The following is a 25,530-nucleotide window of genomic DNA, read 5'->3' on the forward strand; positions in this document are numbered from 1 at the left end:
GAAGATATTTGCTTTTCGCTTTTTATACGGACAAGTTAATTCAATCACATTTGAAATCTGCTACTGTACATTATAAAACAGTACATATTTACGAGGCTTTCCACGGGTTCCTATTCTAGGCTACCAATATTTCCTTATCAAGAACAGTTATTGCTAAGATAATTTCATTAAGTAAATAATGGTGAAACAGTACATTCCGGAAGAAGCTGAGTTAAATCCAGAATTATATGGGTTAAGGAGGTCACATCGTGAAAGACGCGGTCCTGCAATTGTGGAATCCGATTCAGAGGAAGATGTTGCACCATCTAGAAAAAAGAAAAAGGTTCAAGATGATTACGAGGATGGCATTTCGATGGACGAAGATGAAAATGACGAGTTTGGTGACGATGATGACGACGATGATGATATCTATTATGATGGTAGTTTTGGTGCTGGTAAGAAAATGAAATCCAAACCAAAAACTTCAAAAAAACAAAAGGGTAAAAATACCAAGGCCAGGAAAACTAAGCAATCGCCTTCGCCTCCACAAGAGCTAAGATTTTCATCAAGAAACAACAAGCAGGTTAATTATGCAATTGATTACGATGAAGATGATGCTGATTTATTGGAAAGTGAACCTGAATTTGACGAAGAGGACGAAGAAGGCGATTATTATTACTATCAACAAGCAATTGAGCCCGAAAATGAACGTGGGATAGACATAGTCATGGATCATAAGTTGAATGAAGAGAATGCGGAAAAGACTGGTGATCCTAAGATTGATTATTTGTTCAAAATCAAATGGACAGATGCTTCTCATTTACACAATACTTGGGAAAAGTATCAAGATTTGAAACTGTTTAAAGGTTTCAGAAAATTGGATAATTATATAAAGCAGTTCATAATCTATGACGATGAAATTAGAAATGATCCACTAACTACTAAAGAAGATCTAGAAGCCATGGACATAGAAAGGGAACGCAAGCGAGATGAGCAAGACGAATATACACATGTCGAGCGAATTGTTGATAGCAAGAGGGTTGAAACTGATGATGGGGAAACCAAGCTTCAATATTTTGTCAAATGGAAAAGACTTTATTATGATGAATGCTCTTGGGAAGATGCCGAAGAAATAGCAAAGATCGCACCTGAACAAGTAACGAAATACCAGCAAAGATTGAACTCAAAGATTTTACCCAGTCTTTCCGCCAACTATCCTCTTTCTCAGAGACCAAGGTTTGAGAAGTTGTTCAAACAACCTGTTTTCATTAAGAATGGTGAATTGAGAGATTTCCAGTTGACAGGTTTGAACTGGATGGCATTTTTATGGTCCAGAAATGAAAACGGTATTTTGGCAGACGAAATGGGTTTAGGTAAGACTGTGCAAACGGTTGCATTTTTATCCTGGCTAATTTATGCAAGAAGACAGAACGGTCCTCATTTGGTTGTTGTGCCGTTATCCACTGTACCGGCATGGCAAGAAACATTTGAGAAATGGGCCCCTGATGTTAATTGTGTTTACTATTTGGGTAATGGAGAAGCTAGGAAAACTATAAGGGAGTATGAGTTGTACAACCAGAATAGAAAACCAAAGTTCAATGTCTTGTTGACAACATATGAATACATTTTGAAAGACAAAAATGAGCTCGGGGCATTCAAATGGCAGTTTTTAGCTGTTGACGAGGCACATAGGTTGAAAAATGCAGAATCATCATTGTATGAAGCTTTGAAAGGTTTCAAAGTTAGCAACAGATTGTTGATTACTGGTACCCCATTGCAAAACAATGTCAAGGAATTGGCAGCATTGTGTAATTTTTTGATGCCAGGCAAGTTTACAATAGACCAGGAAATCGATTTTGAAACTATTGATTCCGAACAGGAACAGTACATTAAAGACTTGCAGAAGAAAATAAGTCCATTCATTTTGAGACGTTTGAAGAAGGATGTTGAGAAATCTTTGCCATCGAAATCAGAGCGTATTTTGAGAGTGGAATTATCCGATATACAGACTGAGTACTACAAAAACATTATTACTAAGAACTACGCTGCGTTGAATGCGGGTAATAGGGGATCTCAAATATCGTTATTGAACATCATGAGTGAGTTAAAAAAGGCATCCAATCATCCTTATTTGTTTGATGGTGCAGAGGATAAAGTTTTGGATAAAGCAGGTTCTCCTTCTAGAGAGAACACTCTTAAAGGAATAGTGATGTCGTCAGGTAAAATGGTTTTACTTGAACAATTGCTCTCCAGGTTGAGGAAAGAAGGTCACCGTGTTTTGATTTTTTCTCAAATGGTGAGAATGTTAGATATATTAGGAGACTATATGTTTATAAAAGGCTATCAATTTCAAAGGTTGGATGGTACTGTACCGTCATCGAAAAGAAAGATCGCCATTGATCATTTTAATGCACCTGGATCCAAGGACTTTGCATTTTTATTATCCACCAGAGCAGGTGGATTGGGTATTAACTTGATGACTGCTGACACGGTTATCATTTTTGATTCTGATTGGAATCCCCAGGCAGACTTGCAAGCCATGGCTCGTGCACACAGAATTGGTCAAAAGAATCATGTCTCGGTATATCGTTTCGTTAGTAAGGATACTGTTGAAGAACAAATATTAGAAAGAGCAAGAAAAAAGATGGTTCTTGAATATGCCATTATTTCATTAGGTATAACCGACCCCAGTGCTAAAAACGGTAGCAAAACTGAACCGTCAACTAACGAATTGAGTCAGATTTTGAAATTTGGTGCTGGTACTATGTTCAAAGAGAACAATAATCAACAAAAATTGGAAAATTTGAACTTAGATGACGTTTTGAGTCACGCAGAAGACCATGTAACTACTCCTGAATTAGGTGAATCCAATTTGGGTTCTGAAGAATTCTTGAAACAATTTGAAGTTACTGATTACAAGGCTGACGTTGAGTGGGACGATATTATTCCACAGGAAGAGTTGACCAAGTTGAAGGACGAAGAAAAAAGGAAAGCTGACGAGCAATATTTACAAGATCAAATTGCAATGTACTCAAGAAGAAAAGCTGCTGTGCGTAAGTTTGAAAATGGCTCATCGGTGCCAAGCGATGTTGAGGATAGTGGTGAAGACCTGAGGCCATTGAGAAGAAGAAATGCTGGCGACCACCAGTTATCCGAAAAAGAAATTAGAGGTATTTATAGATCTATTTTAAAATGGGGAGATTTGAGTGGTAAATGGGAGCAGTTAGTTGAAGAAGGGAGCATCACAAACAAGAATCCGGTATTAGTTAAACATGCGTATAATGAAATTATCAGTACTTCAAAACAATTGGTGAAGGAAGAAGAAGCAAGACGCGCTGTTGTTCTTGCTGAACTAGAAAGAAAGGCTGAAGAACAAAAGAGGCGACCACCAGTTCCGGGTGAACCAAATCAAACTGCTTTATGGATTGCTAAGAAGAAAGAAAAAAAGGCCGTGTTATTTGAGTATCAAGGTGTGAAAAACATAAATGCTGAGATCGTATTGAATAGACCAGTGGATATGAAATTGTTGGAAAAAATTGTAACAAAAACTGATTCCACGAATTTTGTATTACCAAGACATCCAAAACTGGTTCAAGCTTGGTCTTGTGAGTGGACAGCCAAAGATGATGCGATGCTATTGGTGGGTGTTTACAAGTTCGGTTATGGATCTTGGGTACAGATCAGAGACGATCCGTTGTTAGGCTTACAGAACAAACTATTTTTGGAAAACCCTGCCGCAGGAAAAGATGCTACTGCCAATCAAGATGGTAAAGAAAGCGTGAAGAAAGTTCCTGGCTCAGTACACTTGGGAAGGCGAGTTGACTATTTGTTTACTTTGTTAAGAGATGAAGAATCTGATAGTTCAGTGGGCGGATCGACGCCTGTCGGAAGTGTTAGAAAGAGAATTAGGAAATCAACACCAGTTCCGCACAACAGTGGTAGCAGCAACGGCAGCCATAATACTCTCTCTGGTAATAGTAATGGCGGCACTGCCAACAACACGGGCAAACACAGGAAACCTGTTAAGTTAGAGAGTTCTGAAAAACTTGCCAAACAAAAAAGGATGAATCAACAAAGAAGCTCTGCATCAGCATCTCCAGCACTTGGGCATGCCAAGTTTAAAGAAGAAAAGCGAGACCTCGAGTACGAAAGCATGGACGAAGGCTCATGCAAATCAATTATGCAACCAGTAACCAGCTCATTGCACAAGTTGCATAAGGGAAGTAAAGGCTTAGATAAACATGAGTGGGCAAAAATTTTAAAATCAGAATTGCTTAACATTGGTGATTTTATTGAATCAGAGGTTAGCAAAGTTCAAAACAAGGATAAGCTAAGAAAGCACTTGTGGTCTTTTACGGGTCTTTATTGGCCATCAAAGGTACCAAGTAACAAAATTGGTGCCATGTATAATAGGCTAAAACAGTCCAATTAATGTTACATGGAATGTCTAAATTTTGATTTTGTTATTGTTTTTGTTTTGTTTTTTTATGCTGTATAGTTTGTATAACTTATATGAAAAGGAAAAGATATTTGTGAACTAGCCGTTGTTGTTGTTACTGTTACTGTTACTATAGACTAAATGCAGAACTTCAAGTTATTCTGTTGTCTACTATTTTTTCTTTTTTTTTTTGAATATTTCACACGCAAAATTGTAATGAAAGAATTAAAGAAAATTTGAAAGAAAAATTTTTCTTTTTGGATTTTTTTTTTTTTCCACCATCATCCCTCTATTATTGTGAGACAAAAAAAAATTTGAAAACTCTTGCAGAAATACTCTCTTCTCTTAGTAATCAACCTCATCTTGACTCCTATTTGGAATAATCAACATAAAAACACTTTATAAATTAGGAAAGCATTTTATTATTATATAAAGCTTCTTATTTAAAAGTATCTTAAAAAAAAATTTAAAAAAAAAATTCTTTAACCCTATATCTCCAAAAAAAAATAAAAAAAAATTTTCATTAATCCGTAATGTCTGCTGCTGAAACTAATCAACTTCAAGAATCTATGGAAAAGTTGAACATTGGTTCAACTACTGAAGAACAATCAGCTGCTGCTGCTACTACCACTGCTGATCAATCAGCTGAAGAACAAGGTGAATCATCTGGTGTTGCCGAGAATTCTGCCTCCTTGTACGTTGGTGAATTGAACCCATCTGTTAATGAAGCTACCTTGTTCGAAATCTTTTCTCCAATCGGTCAAGTTTCCTCTATCAGAGTTTGTCGTGATGCTGTCTCTAAAAAATCTTTAGGTTATGCTTACGTCAACTACCACAAGTACGAAGATGGTGAAAAGGCTATTGAAGAATTGAACTACAACCCGATCGAAGGTCGTCCATGTCGTATCATGTGGTCTCAAAGAGACCCATCTGCTAGAAGATCTGGTGATGGTAATATTTTCATCAAGAATTTGCATCCAGCCATCGATAACAAAGCTTTGCATGACACCTTTTCTGCTTTTGGTAAAATTTTGTCTTGTAAGGTTGCCACCGATGAATTTGGTCAATCAAAGTGTTTTGGTTTTGTCCACTATGAAACTGCTGAAGCTGCTGAAGCTGCCATTGAAAATGTCAATGGTATGTTATTGAACGATCGTGAAGTTTTCGTTGGTAAGCACATTTCTAAAAAAGACCGTGAATCTAAGTTTGAAGAAATGAAAGCCAACTTCACTAACATTTATGTTAAAAACATTGACTTGAACTATTCAGAAGAAAGCTTTGAAAAATTGTTTTCTCCATTCGGTAAGATTACTTCCATTTACTTGGAAAAAGACCAAGATGGGAAATCTAAAGGTTTTGGTTTTGTTAATTTTGAAGATCATGAATCTGCTGTTAAGGCTGTTGAAGAATTGAACGATAAAGAAATCAACGGTCAAAAGATCTACGTTGGTAGAGCACAAAAGAAAAGAGAAAGATTGGAAGAATTGAAGAAACAATACGAAGCTGTTAGATTAGAAAAATTGGCCAAATACCAAGGTGTCAACTTGTTTGTTAAGAATTTGGATGACACTATTGATTCTGAAAAATTAGAAGAAGAATTCAAACCATTTGGTACCATTACATCTGCCAAGGTTATGGTTGATGAAGCTGGTAAATCAAAAGGTTTTGGTTTCGTTTGCTTCACAACCCCAGAAGAAGCCACCAAGGCTATCACTGAAATGAACACCAGAATGATTAACGGCAAGCCATTGTATGTTGCTTTGGCTCAACGTAAGGATGTTAGACGCTCTCAATTAGAACAACAAATTCAAGCCAGAAACCAAATGAGAATGCAAAATGCTGCTGCTGGTGGTTTACCTGGTCAATTCATTCCACCAATGTTCTACGGTCAACAAGGCTTTTTCCCACCAAATGGCAGAGGTAACGCTCCATACCCAGGTCCTAATCCACAAATGATGATGAGAGGTAGAGGTCAACCATTCCCAGAACAATGGCCAAGACCAGGTCCAAATGGCCAACCAGTTCCTGTCTACGGTATTCCACCTCAATTTCAACAAGACTTTAACGGTCAAAACATGAGACCTCAGCAACAACAACAACAACAACCAAGAGGTGGATACTATCCAAACCGTAACCAAACCAGCAAGAGAGACTTGGCTGCTATCATTTCTAGTGTTCCACAAGATCAACAAAAGAGAATTTTGGGTGAAGAATTGTATCCAAAGATTGTTGCTACCGGTAAGGCTCAAGAACCAGAAGCTGCTGGTAAAATCACTGGTATGATGTTAGGTTTAGAAAACCAAGAAATTTTGGATTTGTTAGATGATGATGAATTGTTCAATAACCATTTCGAAGATGCTTTGACTGCTTTTGAAGAGTACAAGAAGTCTGAAGCTGCCGGTAATGCTGAAGAGCAAGCTTAAAAGACTTGATTGTTATTGCAGAGAGGAGATGTTGTAACGGAATTTATGAAAGTGGGAGATGTCCAAGAATTAATCTAGATTATAAAGAGATTGGGTTCATATTTTTTATTTTACTGATATTTCTTTATTATCGTTGCTTATTGTATTCTATTTTCTACACTCTTTTTTTTTGTTCATGTAAACTCAGTTTTTTTTTTGAATAGTATTTGTAGGGTTAAAGGATAACAAATATATTGTATATTATCACAAATGAAGTTAAATCATTCTTCAATATCTTGATTAGAAGAAACGTAAAATATATTGTTTCATTTCATGTGTGTATAATGTACTAGAGAAACTTCATAGAAAATGTATGAAGAATAAATTGCAAGTCCATTGGAGTAAGGATAATATCTGAGAAACTTATAGGGATCAAATTTATTGTCAAAATGGTATCTTTATACTCTTATTCTTTGGTTGAATAGGTCTTCAGTATAGTTTTATAGATATGATACTGTGTGTTTTCTTTTTGTCATATATCTTTACAACTATAATCTAGGTCTATGTGGTTCGCCTATATTCTCACCTGAGGCATCCACATACTTACATTCATCCCCCAGCAGCTTTTTGCCTTGTCAACAAAAGAACTCCACGGGCAAAAGCGGATTCTGGTGGTGATCATATTTTTATTTTTGGTTCTTGGTTTTTGGTTTTTCTCAGCCGTCGAGGAAATTAGTTCTGGAGTTGCCGGGAATACATACGTGATTTAAGTTGTGGTTGGTGGTATGATCATTGCTGCAAGTCATTTTTCTTATTTAATTATTACATATGGCGTGCCCCCTAGGAAAAAAAACAAGCGTAGTATAGAAAGAAATTCTTTTCTGTTGTCCGGCGAACCTTCGAATCTGTTACAGTCACTCCCTCTCTTTCTTTTTCTCCTGTTCACCATTTTCATTATCGCAATCGACCCTTCCATAAATATCAATTGTCGGTACTATTTTTTTATTTCATTTCCCCTTTTTAGTTGACTTTCGTTTTTTTTCTTTATTCCTTTTTTTCTATATAATTTAGCTTCCGTATATCTAGTCAATTCAAACCTTGGTCATGGCACCCCAACAAGTAAATGCATTTTCAGCAAATGGTTCTATTCCTTCACCAAAAGAATTTGAAGGAAAAGGTAAACTAAAATTGTCGGGAAGAATCCTTAATGTGATGACCTCATTGCCCTTGCAAATTATAAGTGATTACGACAATAAGACAGGACAGTATTACTGGGATGTTGAAACTGTACGTGGTAATTCAGCATTGTATTCGTCGCAACATTTTCTTGCTGAGAACAAAGAATGGGAGACACATTTGATTGCTTGGACTGGAGAATTGATAAACAAAAAGAAAGATACAAGTTCATTAACTGCGGACACATTGCAAGATGACCCATTGTATTTGGATGAAGAAGATAAACTGAAGATCGAGAAAAAATTATGTGATGCCAGTGGCACTCCAAACATCCATCCCGTGTGGTTATTGAGACGTGATCAGGGAAGGTGGAGAAAATATGCAGAGAACGTTTTGTGGCCGGTATTCCATTATATTCAGGGACAACCATCTGATGGTAAAGCTGAAACTGATGCTTGGCATGATTATGTCAAATTTAACGAAGCATATTTGAACAAAATCAAGTCGGTTTATAAGCCAGGGGACATTATCTGGATACACGATTACTACTTATTGTTGTTGCCCCAATTATTGAGAATGGAGTTCCCAAATGCATATATCGGGTTTTTCCTTCATGTCCCTTTCCCATCCTCGGAGTACTTTAGGTGTCTTTCCAAAAGATCGCAATTATTAGATGGTATGTTAGGAGCTGACAAGATTGGTTTCCAGTCGGACTCCTTCCAAAGACACTTTATTTCTTGCTGTGCTCGTGTTTTGGGCTGTGAGGTTAACAGAGATTCTGTTTCTGCATATGGTACAACAATCTCGGTTGAGACGTTGCCAATTGGTATCGATACTGAGAAAATTGAACATGATGCCTTTTCCAGTGAGCTTGGAGTTGAGGAGAAGGTGCAAGCATTAAAACAGGTTTACAAAGGCAAGAAGCTTATTGTTGGTCGAGACAGATTAGACAAAGTGAGAGGGGTTATACAAAAATTGGAAGGCTTCGAAATCTTTTTGGATATGTATCCGGAATGGAGAGAAACTGTTGTTTTGATTCAAGTTTCCAGTCCAGGATACTCACACTCCGCCAATGTTGAAACCAGAGTTACGGAAATAATTTCTCGTATTAATTCCAAATACGGTAACCTCAACCACACTCCCGTTTTGCATTACCAGATGAGAGTTGCCAAAGAAGAATATTTAGCATTGTTACGAGTAGCAGACTTGGCATTGATTACTTCTGTTAGAGATGGTATGAATACAACTTCTTTGGAGTTTGTTATTTGTCAGAAATACAATAATTCTCCATTGATTTTGTCGGAATTCACAGGTACAGCCACTGTGTTGAAAGATGCTATTATGGTCAATCCATGGGATTCTGTGGGTGTAGCAAAGACTATCAACGACGCATTGATGTTATCTACGAAGGAAAAGGTTTCTTTGGAATCAAAATTGTACGAGAAGGTCCTTTCAAACACTGTTCAAAATTGGACATCTACGTTCATTTGCGATATCCTTTCTCATTCAATTGTCACACACAGTAACAGCTATACCCCTGCATTAAATAGACCATTATTGTTGAATAACTACAAGGAGTCACAGAGAAGGTTATTTTTGTTTGATTATGATGGGACTTTGACCCCTATTGTCCAGGATCCTGCTGCAGCTATCCCTTCCGATAAATTGAATCGTATTTTGGATGTTTTATCTTCAGATCCAAAGAATCAAATCTGGATCATATCTGGTAGGGATCAAGCATTTTTGGAGAAGTGGATGGGAAATAAGAATGTGGGTTTGTCAGCAGAGCACGGATGCTTTATGAAGGATATTGGTTCCAAGGAATGGGTAAACCTAGCAGCATCGTTTGATATGTCTTGGCAAGAGAAAGTCGATGATATTTTCAAGTACTACACTGAAAAAACACCGGGATCAAATATTGAACGTAAAAAAGTAGCATTAACTTGGCATTACCGTCGTGCTGATCCTGACTTGGGAAATTTCCAGGCAGAAAAATGCATGAAAGAATTGAATGATACAGTAGCCAAAGAATATGATGTTGAGGTAATGGCTGGCAAAGCAAACATTGAAGTAAGACCAAAATTTGTCAATAAAGGTGAAATTGTCAAGAGATTAGTTTTGCATCCACACGGAGCCAAACAAGAAAAGCATCCTACTGGACATTGCACAAAAGATATACCAATTGAAGAATTACCTGATTTTATGTTGTGTTTGGGAGATGATTTAACCGATGAAGACATGTTCAACTCATTGAATGAGATTAATAAGAAATGGAAAGGTGACAATCGCCCAACCAACAAGTTTGGGTCTTATGGTGTTTATCCTGTTGCTGTTGGTCCTGCATCAAAGAAAACGGTGGCAATTGCACATTTGAACGAACCTCGCCAAGTGTTAGAGACCTTGGGTTTGTTAGCAGGATTGGTATCTATATTTGAAAGTGCTGGTACAGTTGATTTAGATGATCGTGGTCACCTTGCCAATAGTGTGTCTTCCGAAAGATCAAAACATGCTGTATCTAAGGCAGTATCTTTACGTAAAAAAGCTAGTCAAGAAAAAGAAATTGTAAAAGAAGATCCTACTAATGGTGCCAAGTGAGTTTATGGGGGAATTTACATTTATGTGTTTTTGTTTATTCACTTTTTTTTTGGATATTTAGTTAGTTTGTTTTTGTTATTGTTTTTGCTGCCGTTGTTGTTTTTCAGATTTATGGTCTGAGTTAGATATTTGTTAGAGATGCTAGATCCGTAGTTTTGGTATATCAATTAGAAGTTTTGTATAGTTCTTTCTTTCGTCCCTTCTTTTTTTTCTTAGTATTAAATGACAGACGTTTTAGTTTTATCTTTTTTTTGTTTTGTTGTGCTTAGAGAACTAAGTTTTAGGTTTTGGTTGGTTGGTTGGTATGGTTATGTTTTGCTGCACCTAATCTCCAGTCTCGGAGATACAGTTTTTACAATAAGGTTTTTCTCAGATGTGACTGAATTAGCCAGGGAGAAAAAAAAATGAAGAATTTTTCCAGTTCTGTTTCACTTTAGGAACTGGTTCACAAAATGTTTAACAAAAACAATAGGTATCATATCTTAACTTGTTATCAATGGGTATCGCTTATAAAGCTTAACTAGTATGTGGACTAAACAGTATCAGGTAAGAATATTTGGTGCTAAAAGTAAACGTTTTATTGTTTTCGGAGTTAATGTTCGGGTTACACAAAATTGTAGCACATCGGTTAAATCTATAGCATCAAGGTTATAAGATGACTATAGATTATACCCAACAAAAACAAAGACTTCGATAGTATAAATTAAACTTTGAAACTCGGGAAAAAAAAATGTTCCGTTAAATACTTTTCTTTTTTGAATTTTCACTTTTCAAGTCTACTATATTTCTTGCTTTTACTTCTGTCAATCAATACATTTTGAATTAGTCAAATTATCATAATGGGGATATTAGGCTGGGGTTTCAGATCAAACATTAAGATTCATCAGTCAGGCGATGAAGGTTCTGCTACGTTATCGTTGAAAGACAAAGGCACCATCAAGTTCAGTCAATTCATCAAACAAGATTTACCTATTTTGGATGAATCTCAAAAGTTGTGGTTGAACCCATTGCTATTCAATGGGACTTTGCAAACATTGTATTATACTTCTATGGATAGTTCTAACAAATTTTTAATTTACTATGGGAGAGAGCTTTTCACCTATTCAGATGGTGGTATTTGTTCTTTGGATTGGGTTATTCCAAAACCAGAAGATGAGCAAAAGTTTGAGACTATTCGAAAGGAAACATTACCCGAAGGGTTCCCTAGATTACAACCCCGTTGCAGATACTTCACGAATGAGGAATTGGCAGAGTTGCACCAAGAAGATTCTACTAGTGAAAAACCAATTGTTGTTATAATTCATGGTTTAGGTGGTGGAAGTCATGAATCCTTGATTCGTGATTTTGCCGAAACTATTGAAAAAAAGACCAGTGGTTGGGGGGTTGTGGTTATAAATTCTCGTGGGTGCGGTAGAACCAAATTGACTAGTGGGAAGTTGTTCAATGCTGGATCAACAAACGATATCAGAGAAGTGTTGCAAGATTTTAAGAAAAGATGGCCAAATAGACCAATTTATCTTGTTGGATTCTCTTTTGGTGGGGCATTAACAGCCAATTTCTTAGGTGAAGAGGGTGAAAAGGAGAATTCGGAAAGCTTGGTGAAAGCTGCTTGTACTGTTGGTTGTCCTTGGGATTTTGTTGATGGTGCTTATCACTTGCAAAAATCGTGGACTGGTAAATATTTATTGAGTCCTGCTTTGGCCAAATTCTTAGCTAAAATTGTTACCAATAATTATAAAGAGTTGGAAACTTATGCCCCTGACATTGTCAACAAGGAAACATTGAAGGTTATCAAAAACTGTAAAACATTGTGGGAGTTCGATGACAATGTAACTTGCAAAACCACCCCATACAAAGATGCCTTCGAGTATTATCAAGAGTTGTCTCCAGTTAAGAAACTTTCACAAATAAAAACACCATTGTTAGCTCTCAATTCAACCGATGATCCTGCAGTTGGAGTCAAATTGCCTATACTGCAAATGAAAGCCAATCCTTATTTTTGCTTAGTTGAAACAGATTTAGGTGGTCATTTGGGATATGTCCAACTGAATGGTGAATTTTGGTGTGTTGAACTAGTTGAACAATTTTTCCAAAAATTTGAAGAATTGGTCAAATAGATTGAGGAAGTATTGATTCATTTGTCCCCGTTTGTAAATATACAGAGTACATAATAATAGAGTTGTTTTAAAAATGTTTGCATCCATTCATTTGCATGGGCTCTTCTAGTTGCTATTTTAAATTGGTATTTTGTGAACTGCGGCTGGATAGAGATAATGGGTTTCCCAAGTATCTTGATTCCGCCTTGTCCATAAAACTAACAGCCACATTTTTGTACTATTAATAGAGTTAGAATTCCATCTGTAACCAAAAGTTGTTCGTTTTTTTAGTTCCCATTTTACCTCTTTTAATATAATTGATTGTTATACTTGACGGTCGATAGCATTGCGTTTCCAATTACCATAATTCATAATAGTTGTCTGTACAATTGATTACATAAAGTGTTTAGTGTATTGTTGCCAATAACTCTAAGTTTGTAGTATTTCCGTTTTTCTTTTCTTTTTTTGATTAGCCCCTTCCAACCTTCCTTCCTTCCAGCCTTCCTTGCTCCCCCCCCCTTTTCTAGAACAAAGTTAATCCATAATCTTCAACAATATTATTAATTAATAACGATAATAATTTTTCCGATTTTTTTTTTCTTTTGCTGATCTTCGTTCACTTATGGGTCACCACGGTTGAATTCGGATCGTGATCCTTCGAATCAAAAAAAAAAATAGCAATAATTAATTTCACTGAATAGTGAATTATGACCCCATACATGCATGAAATACATAAATAGCGCAAAATTAAAGATAAACAATAGAAGGTAGTTTGCTTCTTGGTAATTCTCTTTGTTAATCAAACCTGATAAACCAAATATAGTTATTTATCATTTGCACAAAGGTCCTCGAACAAATCCAGCCTTTGGTTTGTAAAGAGAATTTATGACAGTTTTTTAGTGCTGCAAGTTTTATAAAATTCAATGAACTAATTTCATGTGCTAAAACTTGTAATAATTTGAACTGGTTTTTATTATGGCATTAATTTAATTTAGATCGCATCGCCAATACATCGAAAATATCCCAAGCAATTATTATTTGTGAACAAACAGACCAAAAAAAAAAACTAATCAGATAAAAATGCAACCAAATTCCCACCTCTGATTTGAAATTTGCTATTCTTTTGATTCGGTTTTCTTCTTGTTGTTCTTCTTTGGGCAATTTCTTCTACTCTCTGAAATCAGCATTTAACTAGTACAAACAGAAGAAGAAAAACACAGCAAACAACCTCAACGACGATTCAATCTATGACGAAATTAATAAAAAGTCAATAATTTGATTAAGAAACATTCGACAGCAAACAAATTACCCAGTAGCATGTTTCAGCACCACCTAAATCTTGCATTATTTGACATAAAATTGAAAACAGCTAATAAAAATTTGCTATTAATCAAAGGAAATGAACATGAAATTGAATCATTACCATTTGAAGGAAGTGTTAAACTATCTTTGAATGAAGATATACATATTAAAAAGATTACTTTGTCATTAGTAGGTGAATTCTATTATGAATACATGGACAAAGTCACTCATCAACAATACTTGGATAGGTTGTGTGTTCTAAAAGTTGACTGGGGCAATTTATTGAGTAATGACGAAGGGAAAGTTGTGTTTGGTAACTATGGTGACAGAACTATTCCGATGTATAAATTAAAGAATTTGAAAAATGGAGAATTGGGGTTTAGTGCATCTGGATCCAATACTGGGTTGAACACACCATCGCCTGGATCGACTTCTGGTACTGCTACACCAACTAGACCTCAGGCACTGCGTACTAAATCTACACCAATTTTTTTCAAGGATAAAGATACTGTTAATTCAAAAATCTTAAAAGTCCCCAACAGTGGTATCGATGGAACACCATTCAAAAACGTTTACACGTCTTCAAACCATTCATTCTTGTTACCAAAGGGAAATTACAATCTACCATTCAAAGTATATCTTCCAACAAACATCCCAGAAACCGTTGAAAGTTTGCCATTGGGTACATTATTATACAAACTACAATGCAACATTGAAAGAGGCAGATTTGAAAAATCTGTTAACGTAAGCAAACATATTAGAATTGTTAGAACATTGAATCCACAGAATTTGAATTTAACTGATTCAATTGATGTAAGCAATACTTGGGTTGGAAAATTGCAATACAATGTCAATATGACCAAGAAGGGGGTTGCGATTGGTTCTACTATTCCTATTAACATTACAATTATTCCTATTGTTAAAGGTTTAAGCTTGAAAGCAATTAATGGGTGTATCGTGGAACATTACCATGTGCAGATTGGTAATGAAAGATCTCCAGAATATGAAAGGGTGATCGGGAAACAAGATTTAGATGCGCCAAACTCGGATGACTTGCCGTATGATAAATGGGAGTTTAGGACTCATTATAAAGTCCCTGAGCATTTGAAAAAAATAACGCAAAGCTGTGAACTTCGAGATAACATGATTGTTGTTAAACATAGATTGAGAGTGTCGATACAACTCAGAAATTCTGGTGGACATGTTAGTGAATTGAGAGCAAATTTGCCCATATTTGTGTATATCAGTGCAAACTCTGGGCATGTAATTGGAAGACATTATGATGTCGATAATCACCACGGCACCTTCCAGTTGGATTATCAGAAAGAAGATATCTTATTTCATCATCAGGATAGAAGAGAGCCATCACGCATACCTGGCGCCTCGGCTACAGAGACAGAAGAAGAGAATGAATCAGGAGATCTGGATGGAGACGATTTAGATCGTGAAGATTCTGCTCCTCCAATGTATGAAAAGCATGTTTTTGACAAAATATATGATATGAATTTACCTCAGACTCCATTAGAACAGTTTAGATCACAACAAGCTACCCCGTTACATTCGAATAATAACTCTTCGGTGAATGTTTCGGGCTATTTTGATATTCCCTTTTCACAGGCTTTGGAGAATAATTTGAAAAAAAAACAAGTGCAAACACCTATTTTTGATATAGATTACATGTCACATATCCCTTCATATACGGAAGCTTTGGACGACGATGATGATGGTGCTGGAGGAGAAGACTTTGCACCTGGATATTCTGATAGTGGTAGTGAAAGCGTCAGTGTTGTTTCGGGTGGCACGACACCTATAAAAATCAAGTTGCCAACGAATAACAGCACTGGGCATTTTAAGTTTTCGAGCAAGAATAATTCATTGCCTAACACGAAGAGTAATTCTAGTTCTAAACTGGATCTTGAATCTAGTTTGAAGTTGAGATTCTTCCATCACAGCAAAAAGAAGTAAATAATGTTTAGATTATAGATTGTATTTTTAGATTTTGTATTTTGTTAACAACTTTTTTAATTCCTAGATTTTTTGAGGGTTTCTTTTTTTTTTTCTGTCTGGCTTGCTTATACTATGCGGAGTTCTAAGAAGAAAAAAACAAGTCTAAAATGTAAACAAATCTTTTCTTTTATTCTTGGTGAACACTTAGTAATAATGTTTAATAAAGACCCCTTTAAAGTATATCATGACAATGTTAATAAAAACATTGAAAGGATGAAAAAGGAGAAGAAACTATTAGTTTCTTCACAACATATTCCAGGTGACAGACAACATCATGCACATCATCACAAAAGACAGCCTTTAAGTAATATAACATCAGCCAGAATAAACAAGCCTACGTCAACAACCAAAACAAATCTTCTATCTACACGAAAACTATTATCAAAGTTTGAGAAACCAAAACGAGAAATTTTTTCAAATAAGTCGTACGAATTTGAGGTGCTTAATAATCGTGGATCGAATAATAAATATACCAAAATTGAAAATGAATTTGACAGTAAAAATATCAATTCTAAAGATCTAACTATTAATTCATTTTTAAAGAAGTTTAAAGAAATGGTTAATTGGTACAAATTGAACAAATTTCAATTTGAAATAACAAACACAACCTCTAAAGAGGGTGTCAACAATAATGGTTATTTTGAGCAAGTCAATAAAAATGTAATAACGGGACAAATAATGCAAAACATAGTTAAAAGAAATTATATTCGACCTGAATATAGTAAGGCCAAAATTACTGCAACTCATAAAGTCAATCAGATAGGTAAATTAAGTGAATTTATGTACGCTGTTAAAGTTTCAGGTGAAACGAGTAACGATGATAACCAAACACAAACGGAAAAAACAGTATTGCTCATGAACGTGGGAAATTGTGAGATAAAAGTCAACGATAGACTTAACTTGAATGATTTGTGTTATTTAATGGATTATCAGGGAGGAAAATTAGGAGTGTACTTGCGATGGCATGTAGTTAAATAAGTATTGGCTGCTACATATTATAAACATAGGAAACAGTTTTGAGCTCTTGTATGGCTTCCAGTTTAATTTATTATACTAAAATATAATGGGGCGAGAAAGAAAAAAATCAGTTCAAATAATTTTGCAACTCTTTGTAATCTTTTCAATTACACGCACAATAAGTACTAAAATGTATATACATATATAAGTAGATATTTTTAAATTTGGAAAGTTTAGGTAAGTTAATTATATTGAAATAACTATTCATCATGTTGGTGCTACAGAGGGTCTCTGAAAATATTAAGCTATTATTGAAACAAAAACAATTTTGATAGAAAATCTACGCTAAATAGGATAGAAAATATCAATTATATCAAAACTCTTAAACTATCCCGTGAAACTGACTAATACCACATATCTTAACTAATAAATGTGACTATTCTATAAATGTTATTATTTGGACTAGTTTTGCTAACTTTATATACACTGAAGTAAAAATGGTAGCACAATATCACGTGATCAAACACTATCAAGTGCTTTCAAAAAGCTATGTATAAGTGCGAAATGTATTCCAAAATCTTAAAGTAAAATGTTTAATATGGTATTTATAGCCAAATTGAGCAGTAATAATTAATATGTAGCTTAAAAAGTATGAAAGTTATGATTACAAACTAAACTACATATATAACTACAAAAATTATTTTGACATGAATAGGACTGGGTGGCCAAGTTGGCTAAGGCGTGAGACTGTTATTTAAGGATTTCATCTAGAATTTCTTCTGGCATCTCAAGATCGAGAGTTCGAGCCTCTCCCTGGTCGTATTTTTTGGTAATTTTTTTTACATTATTTAAAATATTAATAACAACCTTCCTTGCAATCAGTGTAGCTTTAGCTAGTTATATTTTTTCAAAATATATTTTTTTGGGGGTATCATGATCAAATTATTTTTGTTGAACAGGAAAAATATACCAGGAACCGCTGTTATTCTTATAAATCGCAACTTTTTGGAATGAAATTTCACAGCAATCTTAAACTAAACAAAAAAAAAAAGACTATAAATAAAAAAATTATCATTAACAGTTACGAAAATGAACAAAAGGTATCACACCAAGAACAGCTTCAATGATTAGATCAATACGTTTTTACTCCAAAGTAATTGATCTTAAAAAGGAAGGAAAAACTGCAGCAAAGATCTTGAAGTCGGAATACAAATCACTCAAGGATCACTATGAGGCGCCGAAATACCCAATTGTTCTATGTCACGGGTTTTCCGGATTTGACCGTTTATCATTATTGCCAATTCCCAAAGAGGTAGGCCATCAAATTGACAAGGCCAAGGAATATGCACCTAGAGGGCTCATTGAATTGGATTACTGGTATGGAATCAAAGAGGCACTTGAAAAGTTGGGATCCACGGTATTCATAGCTAAAGTTCCAGCATTCGGCGATATTAAGAGCAGAGCCGTAAGTCTAGATAAATTCATCAACAAAGAATGTAAGAGTCTACGACAAAACGAGTCCAAATCTTCAATATACAACGATCTGAACCACGATCCAACAACTTTTGAAAACAAGAACGAACCAATTAAAGTCAACCTAATCAGCCATTCGATGGGCGGTTTGGATAGTAGATACTTGATCTCCAAGATACACAAAGAGAATGAGAACTATAAGGTGGCGTCACTTACGACAATTTCGACTCCACACCATGGCTCAGAATGTGCTGATTTTATTGTGGATTTAATTGGCAACAATCAGATATTAAAAAATGTATGTCCACAGTCTATTTTTGATTTGACAACGTCAAATATGAAGAAATTCAATCAATCAGTAAAAGATGACCCCAATGTCCAATATTTTTCGTTTGGTGCCAGATTCAATCCTCGGTGGTATAATTTGTTCAGCTTGACATGGTTAGTAATGAAGTATGAAATCAAAAAGGATAAAGCTCGCGAGTTGCGCCGTCTAATTGACAATGACGGTCTTGTGAGTGTGGAAAGCTCAAAATGGGGACAGTACATAGGTACTTTAGATGAGGTCGACCATTTAGATTTGATCAATTGGACAAACAAAGCCCGGAGCACTTTTGATAAAGTGATGTTTGCCCAAGATCCTACATTCAACCCCATTGCATTGTATTTAGATATTGCTGATAAATTAGCTGAAAAGGGATTATAAAAGACGATACCCGCCATATGAGCTGGAAAAATAATAAAGCTATGGGTTTCCATGTTTCATGCCACGTCCTGCTTTGGCGCGCTTCCTTCTTTGTTTGGATTTTTGATCCCATTATCCAAAAGTATTCTAGCATTGTCCCGAATCGATAGTATAAAATATGGAAGCTAGTTGATAGTGTATGGTAATTGTAGGAATACCTTTTAAAGCTGTATATTTATAGACGAGAATTCTCCTTTTAAAAATACATACAAAGATCAAAACTTAACACAACCAAAAGAAGGATGTGAATACTTAGATATACAAAAAGGACCAGAAGTTTGAGTCTACAACAAAAGAATCTCTGGTGCAAGCACACTAACACAGCTTCGACTAAGAGATTTTCAATAAAAAATAGGAACATATGAATCAATAAGAACTGCAAAATTTTCAACATATCTTATATGTACTCAAGGATTAGCAGTTATAGTTTTGATGAACAGAAACTCATCAATCCCCCATTTACTATTAAATCTACCACTTCCACTTGCTTTTACCCCACCATGCGGAAGATGAGATTCATCGCCGATACTAGAATTATTGATATGAACCCCACCACATTCAATTCTTTTGGCCAAGTCAATAGCATTCATTAAATTGGAAGACCAAATAGATGCCTTCAATCCAAAATCACTTTCGTTCACTACATCAACCACATTATTGACGTCGGTAAACTTTTCTATAGCGAAAATTGGTCCAAAGCTTTCGGTGTCATTAAGCTTCATTTCTGGTGTTACACCTTCCAAAATCATTGGGGAGACAACATTATTTCTCTTCAATTCTGAGTCATCTGGATTACCAAAAACCAAAGAAGCACCCTTTTGTAATGCGTCATTGAGTAATTCCTTCACTTTATTAGCCCCAAGGGGATCACGATGTGCAATTGAATAGTCCGGGTCCTGGACCATTTCAGAGGCAACTTTAATCAATTTCAGTTTAAAATCATTGTAAATTGTGTCATGTATGAACACCCTGTCGGTACTCATACATATCTGTCCCTTATGTGTCCATGCACTCCAAATTATATTGCCCACAGCTTTTGTAATATCAGCATCTTGACAAACAATTGAAACATTCTTGCCACCCAACTCCAATAAACAGGGAACTAAGTATTTAGCAGCAGTAGAAGCAATTTTCTTCCCGATCAATGTTGATCCGGTGAAGTTGATTTTCTTTATAGCCCCTGTAGCTAATAAAGCATCTAGAAACTTTGGATTATCTTCTGGTTTCAAATGAACCAACTGTAAGACATTCGCAGGAACACCGGCTTCAATCAAGTATTTGACTAACAAATACATGGCACGTGGAGCCTTTTCTGGAGACTTGGCTATTACAGAACAACCAGCTGCTAATGGAGCAAAAATACTTCTAGCACCCAAAATCACTGGCGCATTCCACGGAGCAATAGAAAGCACAGGTCCAATTGGCAGTCTGACTGTCAATGCCAATTGGTTGTGATCTGAATGAAACAATTCACCTTCTGAGTTAGATAAATTTCCAATATATTCTTCAAGTTGAGCAATAGCACCATCGATATTGACATTAGCAAACCAATCAGGGCCTCCTATTTCTTTGTGTGTGTCAATAAACTCATTTTTCTTTTCTCTCAATATCTCTAAACATTTGTAGAAAATTTCTTTCTTTTTAGAAACTGGTGTGTTTGACCACTCTTTGAACCCACTTTTGGAATTCTCTGCAAGTTGGTTTATAATGTCTGGAGACACTTGTATGTAGCTAAAAGTATGGATCACTTCGTTTGTATCCTCATGACTGTAGACAGGATGTATAAGATCAGTGTCAAACACATCCTGACCAGCTATGATAGATGGAATAGTTGTCGATGCCATGTTGGTGGTGGTGAAGACCTTTAAAATTTCAATTTGTTTACTGTTCAACTTTAAAAAAAAAGTTAAAAGCAAGAAAACTAAAAAAACGCTTGTGCGGCAAAAGAAATTCGGTTGGAGTTCACTATTATCGTGAGACTTTCGGGTATCAGAGCTAATGTTGTTCTAACAACAAGAAGTAAAGTAAATGGACACTATTTGCGGCAACTTAAACATCCCCGTTGCTATAAACTTTTTGATCTTTTATAGTATAATAAACTAAGTTTGTATAAGTCCAATCCATTACTTGGCACTTGTTATAGGAAGAAAAAGAAGAAAAACGTTTTTCCGATCCAGATCTCCTACATAACCGATCCGTATTGAGATGCTTCTACGATTTACAGTAAATACTTGATTATGTTAACCCTTGGGGCAACACTAACAGGAAGTCAAGGTCAGTTTTCACAAAGATTCAAACAGCTTAATTGATGGATTTATTTATTTGGAGGATTTGTTCCACAACTACAATTTGCTTACCAATGTAATAATATTCTTTGATATATGCTTTCCATAATACACATAAATGCTAAACCAAATTTGCTAAGATCTTTTTGCATTCATGACAATACTCGATTATATTATCAACGCCTTCTTGATAGTTGTCCACTTCATCTATTTGCCCAACAACATTATCCATTACATAATCACATTTCTGAGCTTCACTCATAAGCCAGTTCTGCCATTCTGCCTGGATAATTTCTTCTTCCATACTCTTCAAAATTTTCAATTTCACTAATAACTCGTGGCGTTTTATTCCGATGTCTTGAAAGCTGCTCTTCAACAGCCTGGCCACATCTCTAGCGTTGGAACCAAAATAATTACTCCAGTCACTATCGGCGTCCAAATTGAAAATAAACGAATTCTGTTTGAACAAACTAAAGGGACGACTTTCTGCAATAGAAATGTTTTCATTCAATATGCTCTCAAGGTCTTTCAAATAAACTGATCTTTGCAACATCCGAGGTTCTTTAGTGACATACTCTTGTGCCAATTTACTAGCACTCCTAGTATTCCAGTAACTAGTAGCTGTCTTCCCAGCCAAAAACAAATTCAAAAATGATAAAAGAACTATAATAAAGACCAAAAATACATTCATCCTTAAGCTTTTGAGCAACAAAACCACTAGTTGAAATGGTTTGATGAAAGATTTAACGGCAAAGCTATATGCCTTGCTAAACGCCTTACCCAAACCCAATTTGAAAAGAGATACAATTCCAAACTTTATCACTGAAGTGCTTGTAACAGCTTCTGGCTTGCTAGTATGACTCAATTTCCCATACAAATAGATGGCTCTCACAATCATGCCATGAGTACCAATCTCTTTTACTGCTTCAGATATGCTCTTTTCTAACTTCCTGACTTTATTGACATCAACTTGATTGTTCAATCGTATCACTAGTGGATTCCATACTGAAAGTCTGTCAAAATAAGTTTTCGAGTACACAAAAACCTTTGACCTTTTGCTAATGTGCTCCACTATAACAATTTTGAATACTGTTTTGTATGGTGATCCAAGTAGTAACTCAAACTTAGACATTTCATGAGTAAAAGTGTAATAAGTATTATCTTCCATATTGTCAATTTCTTGTCTCACTTGAACAAAACAGTCCTTCCCATCATACATAGCAGGAACGTTAAAATCTCTATATAATGTGCCCTTACTAGAGGTTGCCCATGGTTTTTGTAAAAAATACTTGGTACTAGCAAAAGATAATTGACTTCTGAAAACCACAGAATTGTCACCTAAAAGTGCATGAAAGATAGCTTTCGGTGGAGCAGGGTAAGTCCGATCACTAATTAAATTATAGTCTGGTGTAAAATTAACTCTATGTTTGATCATTCGGCCACTCTTACCGGGAAGGATTGACGATGTTTCACCACTCAATAAAAGTTTCTCACTTGCTAAGCTCTTACTAGAAAGCCCCTTTGAAAGTTGGCTAATCTCTCGTAAGTTTTTTTGATCTGACTTTTCAACAGCAATTTCTTTTTCTATATCAGAAAAATCTGCCAATACCCCTTCTAAACTTTTTGGTTTATCGCTGACAATATTGTTTATAAGATAAACCAATTTCTTTTTTATACAAATAGCATCATCCAAAAATACCTTCATTTTTATAACTCCATCAATATTGTAAACCTTCATTAAATCATAGTTTTTCTGCGAAACAAATTCCACAGAAACCAAATGTCCCAAGAATCCTTTAAATAAAGCAACAAAACCTAATGCTTGCATGTAAAAATACATGTGGTAGTTTGTGACAAAACATCGTCCGCTCAATTCTTGTTTCGAATTAGGAGACCAGATACAGCTATATGATAAAACACAGTACTCACCTGGTTCCACTGCAGTTTCAAATAAAGCTCTCATCTGTATGTCTAAATTCACATATTCTTTTGGATAGAAATCGGGATAGAACTTGTCATTTTCAAAATGCTCTTCTTGAAACTTGATCATTTCCGCGTCTTTTCCAGTCAAATACGTGCTCGAGTCCCTTGCCGTATCATGCAAATAGTATAAACCCCAATTGACTGATCCCCAAATATTTGCTGTTAATGCATTTGGTATCTGAGTTGGCGAAGTCAAACAGTAAGCCATTATACTCGATTTGGTAGTGTCCGTCATAAATGGTGGGCAAATTTTAGGTATTTCAAAGTACATATACTTTTTAAAAAAATCCTCAAATCGTTCGAGATGGTTCGATAATGAGCTTGCAGCAACAATTTGCCCACCTGCTAGAGTGACTTTTGCATTTGTTAATTGCTGATCTATTACCGTATCGACCGTTGAGGAAAACTCGCTAATTATAGGAGGAAATCTTCCTGATGCGATATTGAATAGCCCATTGCTTAATGCTTCGGGACCAGAAATTCTAAATTTTTCATTCTCAAATACTTTTAGCCAAGATTTTAATTCAACTAACGATTCAGCTTGAAACACAGCTGTAAAATCATTAGTTCTAATTTCAAAACAGAATCTCCTGTCCTCGTTAGGGGCGTATCTAACATTGCACAACAATATTCCAATTTTATCAGTTTCCTGAACAAATGTTTGCGATGGACTAACGACTAATAAACCAAAGACACCATTTTTGATGAAAGCCCATCTATGAACCCATATAGGTTTGGATGATTTCTCCGTCCATGTTTTCATAAACAAATACCCGTGTTTTTCGACGCCGGGCTCGTCAATATCACGTAATGTTCGGTTATTTATTATAGTCGATTTGTAATCGTTGACATTAGTAGAGGGTTGGAACTGTATATGACATCCCTCTTCAACTTGGTTTCTAGCTGCAAGCATATCAGAATTCAATTTTTCGATTGCTAGCGTATAAGAATCATTCCAAGATTGTATTCGTTGTATCTTATCCCATTCTTCTTTTATAGCATCTCCAACACCACGAGAGCCAAATATATTCCATTTGTTCCTCCATAAATCAGTATTCACTCCCACCAATAGTTTATTCAAATTTTTGGATAAATTTTGAATTTCAATCACTAAATCTAAAGAAGCATGGATGTATTCTTTTCTCACTTGGTATAACTGTTTCGCATCCTCTATTACCATTAAAGGATCCTTGGATTTTGAACTTGAAAGATAAATACTCAAATATTTATCGTATTTTGCCTGATAATCTTCATATCGTTTTCTTGTTTCTTTGTACTTTATGACATGGTGACGCTTAAATAATTCAATGGATTTCAAGTTCTTTGCGTCCACGCTCAAAGCTTGAATACTCAAACCCCACACTGTCTTCAAGCCATCCAAAGTAGTATTTAAGCCGGTCACTGTATACTCTTGATCTATAATTCCATCTTGTATAAAAGTAGGAACCAAATGCTCTAAAAATGAGTTAGAATAGCTTTGCACTTCTTTCAAATACTTTGGAATCTTCTTAAATGAACTAGCCAAGGCTGTCAACCACTGCTCAATGGTATTTATTTGTAAATCCAAATGATTCATAGAAGCTCTAAAACTGGGACTGTCTAATGCTGCCTCTTTAAAATTGACTGATATTAGTTTAAAATGATGGAGTAATGTTTCTTGATGCGGTTGTGACGATAAAGGTTTGCTTTTGTCGGATTTCGGCAGCTTCACCATTGATGAAAGTATATTTGGATCAGGCCCACTTTCAACTGATGAAGTCAGTGGCATGTTCGCAAAGATTACTTCAAGTTGATGAAAATTGTTGTTCTTACTGTATGTTCAATTATAACTGTTGTTGTTTAACGGTTGCTGTATTTGTTTTGTTCGGGCGGCTTTTGCTCTCGTTTTATTCCAATCCATTTTTTTTCTCGGTTTTGCTGGAAGTGTCCAAGGAACCGTCACGGATAGTTTTTGTTTTGTTTGCTTTAAACCAAGAAGATCATTTATCCGAATACGAATTATAAATCACTTGCGTAAAGACAAGCTTCAGGGAAGGGGGGGGGAATACTAAATAATGATGCATATACTTTGTTCTTATATTTATACAACTAC

At 35.5% G+C, this 25,530-nt stretch overlaps 9 protein-coding genes and 1 non-coding gene across 10 annotated transcripts; 8 read left to right on the forward strand and 2 right to left on the reverse strand. All coding sequences in view use genetic code 12, as the record gives it.

Annotated features, from left to right (window-relative positions):
* Positions 1–178: 178 nt before the first annotated feature.
* On the forward strand, positions 179–4,411 carry CAALFM_C103360WA (chromatin-remodeling ATPase; the record flags this gene model as incomplete). The annotated part of the gene is made up of 1 exon (XM_716440.2): positions 179–4,411. The coding sequence occupies one exon, from the start codon at positions 179–181 to the stop codon at positions 4,409–4,411; it is 4,233 nt and encodes a 1,410-aa protein (XP_721533.2).
* A 539-nt stretch (positions 4,412–4,950) lies between these two features.
* CAALFM_C103370WA (polyadenylate-binding protein) lies at positions 4,951–6,840 on the forward strand (the record flags this gene model as incomplete). Its single annotated transcript, XM_716442.2, has 1 exon — positions 4,951–6,840. One exon carries the CDS (start codon positions 4,951–4,953, stop codon positions 6,838–6,840), a length of 1,890 nt encoding a protein of 629 aa, XP_721535.1.
* Positions 6,841–7,923: 1,083 nt separating this feature from the next.
* On the forward strand, positions 7,924–10,590 carry TPS2 (trehalose-phosphatase; the record flags this gene model as incomplete). The annotated part of the gene is made up of 1 exon (XM_716443.1): positions 7,924–10,590. One exon carries the CDS (start codon positions 7,924–7,926, stop codon positions 10,588–10,590), a length of 2,667 nt encoding a protein of 888 aa, XP_721536.1.
* An 839-nt stretch (positions 10,591–11,429) lies between these two features.
* EHT1 (medium-chain fatty acid ethyl ester synthase/esterase) lies at positions 11,430–12,707 on the forward strand (the record flags this gene model as incomplete). Its single annotated transcript, XM_716445.2, has 1 exon — positions 11,430–12,707. The coding sequence occupies one exon, from the start codon at positions 11,430–11,432 to the stop codon at positions 12,705–12,707; it is 1,278 nt and encodes a 425-aa protein (XP_721538.2).
* A 1,296-nt stretch (positions 12,708–14,003) lies between these two features.
* Positions 14,004–15,953, forward strand: CAALFM_C103400WA (uncharacterized protein; the record flags this gene model as incomplete). The annotated part of the gene is made up of 1 exon (XM_716446.2): positions 14,004–15,953. One exon carries the CDS (start codon positions 14,004–14,006, stop codon positions 15,951–15,953), a length of 1,950 nt encoding a protein of 649 aa, XP_721539.2.
* A 195-nt stretch (positions 15,954–16,148) lies between these two features.
* On the forward strand, positions 16,149–16,973 carry CAALFM_C103410WA (uncharacterized protein; the record flags this gene model as incomplete). Its single annotated transcript, XM_716447.2, has 1 exon — positions 16,149–16,973. The coding sequence occupies one exon, from the start codon at positions 16,149–16,151 to the stop codon at positions 16,971–16,973; it is 825 nt and encodes a 274-aa protein (XP_721540.2).
* Positions 16,974–17,667: 694 nt separating this feature from the next.
* On the forward strand, positions 17,668–17,772 carry tN(GUU)3. Its single transcript has 2 exons — positions 17,668–17,705; positions 17,737–17,772. It is a non-coding gene; the product is annotated as a tRNA-Asn (tRNA).
* Positions 17,773–18,075: 303 nt separating this feature from the next.
* On the forward strand, positions 18,076–19,131 carry CAALFM_C103430WA (triglyceride lipase; the record flags this gene model as incomplete). The annotated part of the gene is made up of 1 exon (XM_716448.2): positions 18,076–19,131. One exon carries the CDS (start codon positions 18,076–18,078, stop codon positions 19,129–19,131), a length of 1,056 nt encoding a protein of 351 aa, XP_721541.1.
* Positions 19,132–19,577: 446 nt separating this feature from the next.
* On the reverse strand, positions 19,578–21,014 carry CAALFM_C103440CA (uncharacterized protein; the record flags this gene model as incomplete). The annotated part of the gene is made up of 1 exon (XM_716450.1): positions 19,578–21,014. One exon carries the CDS (start codon positions 21,012–21,014, stop codon positions 19,578–19,580), a length of 1,437 nt encoding a protein of 478 aa, XP_721543.1.
* A 562-nt stretch (positions 21,015–21,576) lies between these two features.
* On the reverse strand, positions 21,577–25,206 carry CAALFM_C103450CA (uncharacterized protein; the record flags this gene model as incomplete). The annotated part of the gene is made up of 1 exon (XM_716452.2): positions 21,577–25,206. One exon carries the CDS (start codon positions 25,204–25,206, stop codon positions 21,577–21,579), a length of 3,630 nt encoding a protein of 1,209 aa, XP_721545.2.
* Between the last annotated feature and the right edge of the window lie 324 nt (positions 25,207–25,530).

The sequence above is a fragment of the Candida albicans genome, chromosome 1, assembly GCF_000182965.3.
Source record: "Candida albicans SC5314 chromosome 1, complete sequence".
In the NCBI taxonomy this organism is placed as follows: Eukaryota; Fungi; Ascomycota; class Pichiomycetes; order Serinales; family Debaryomycetaceae; genus Candida; species Candida albicans.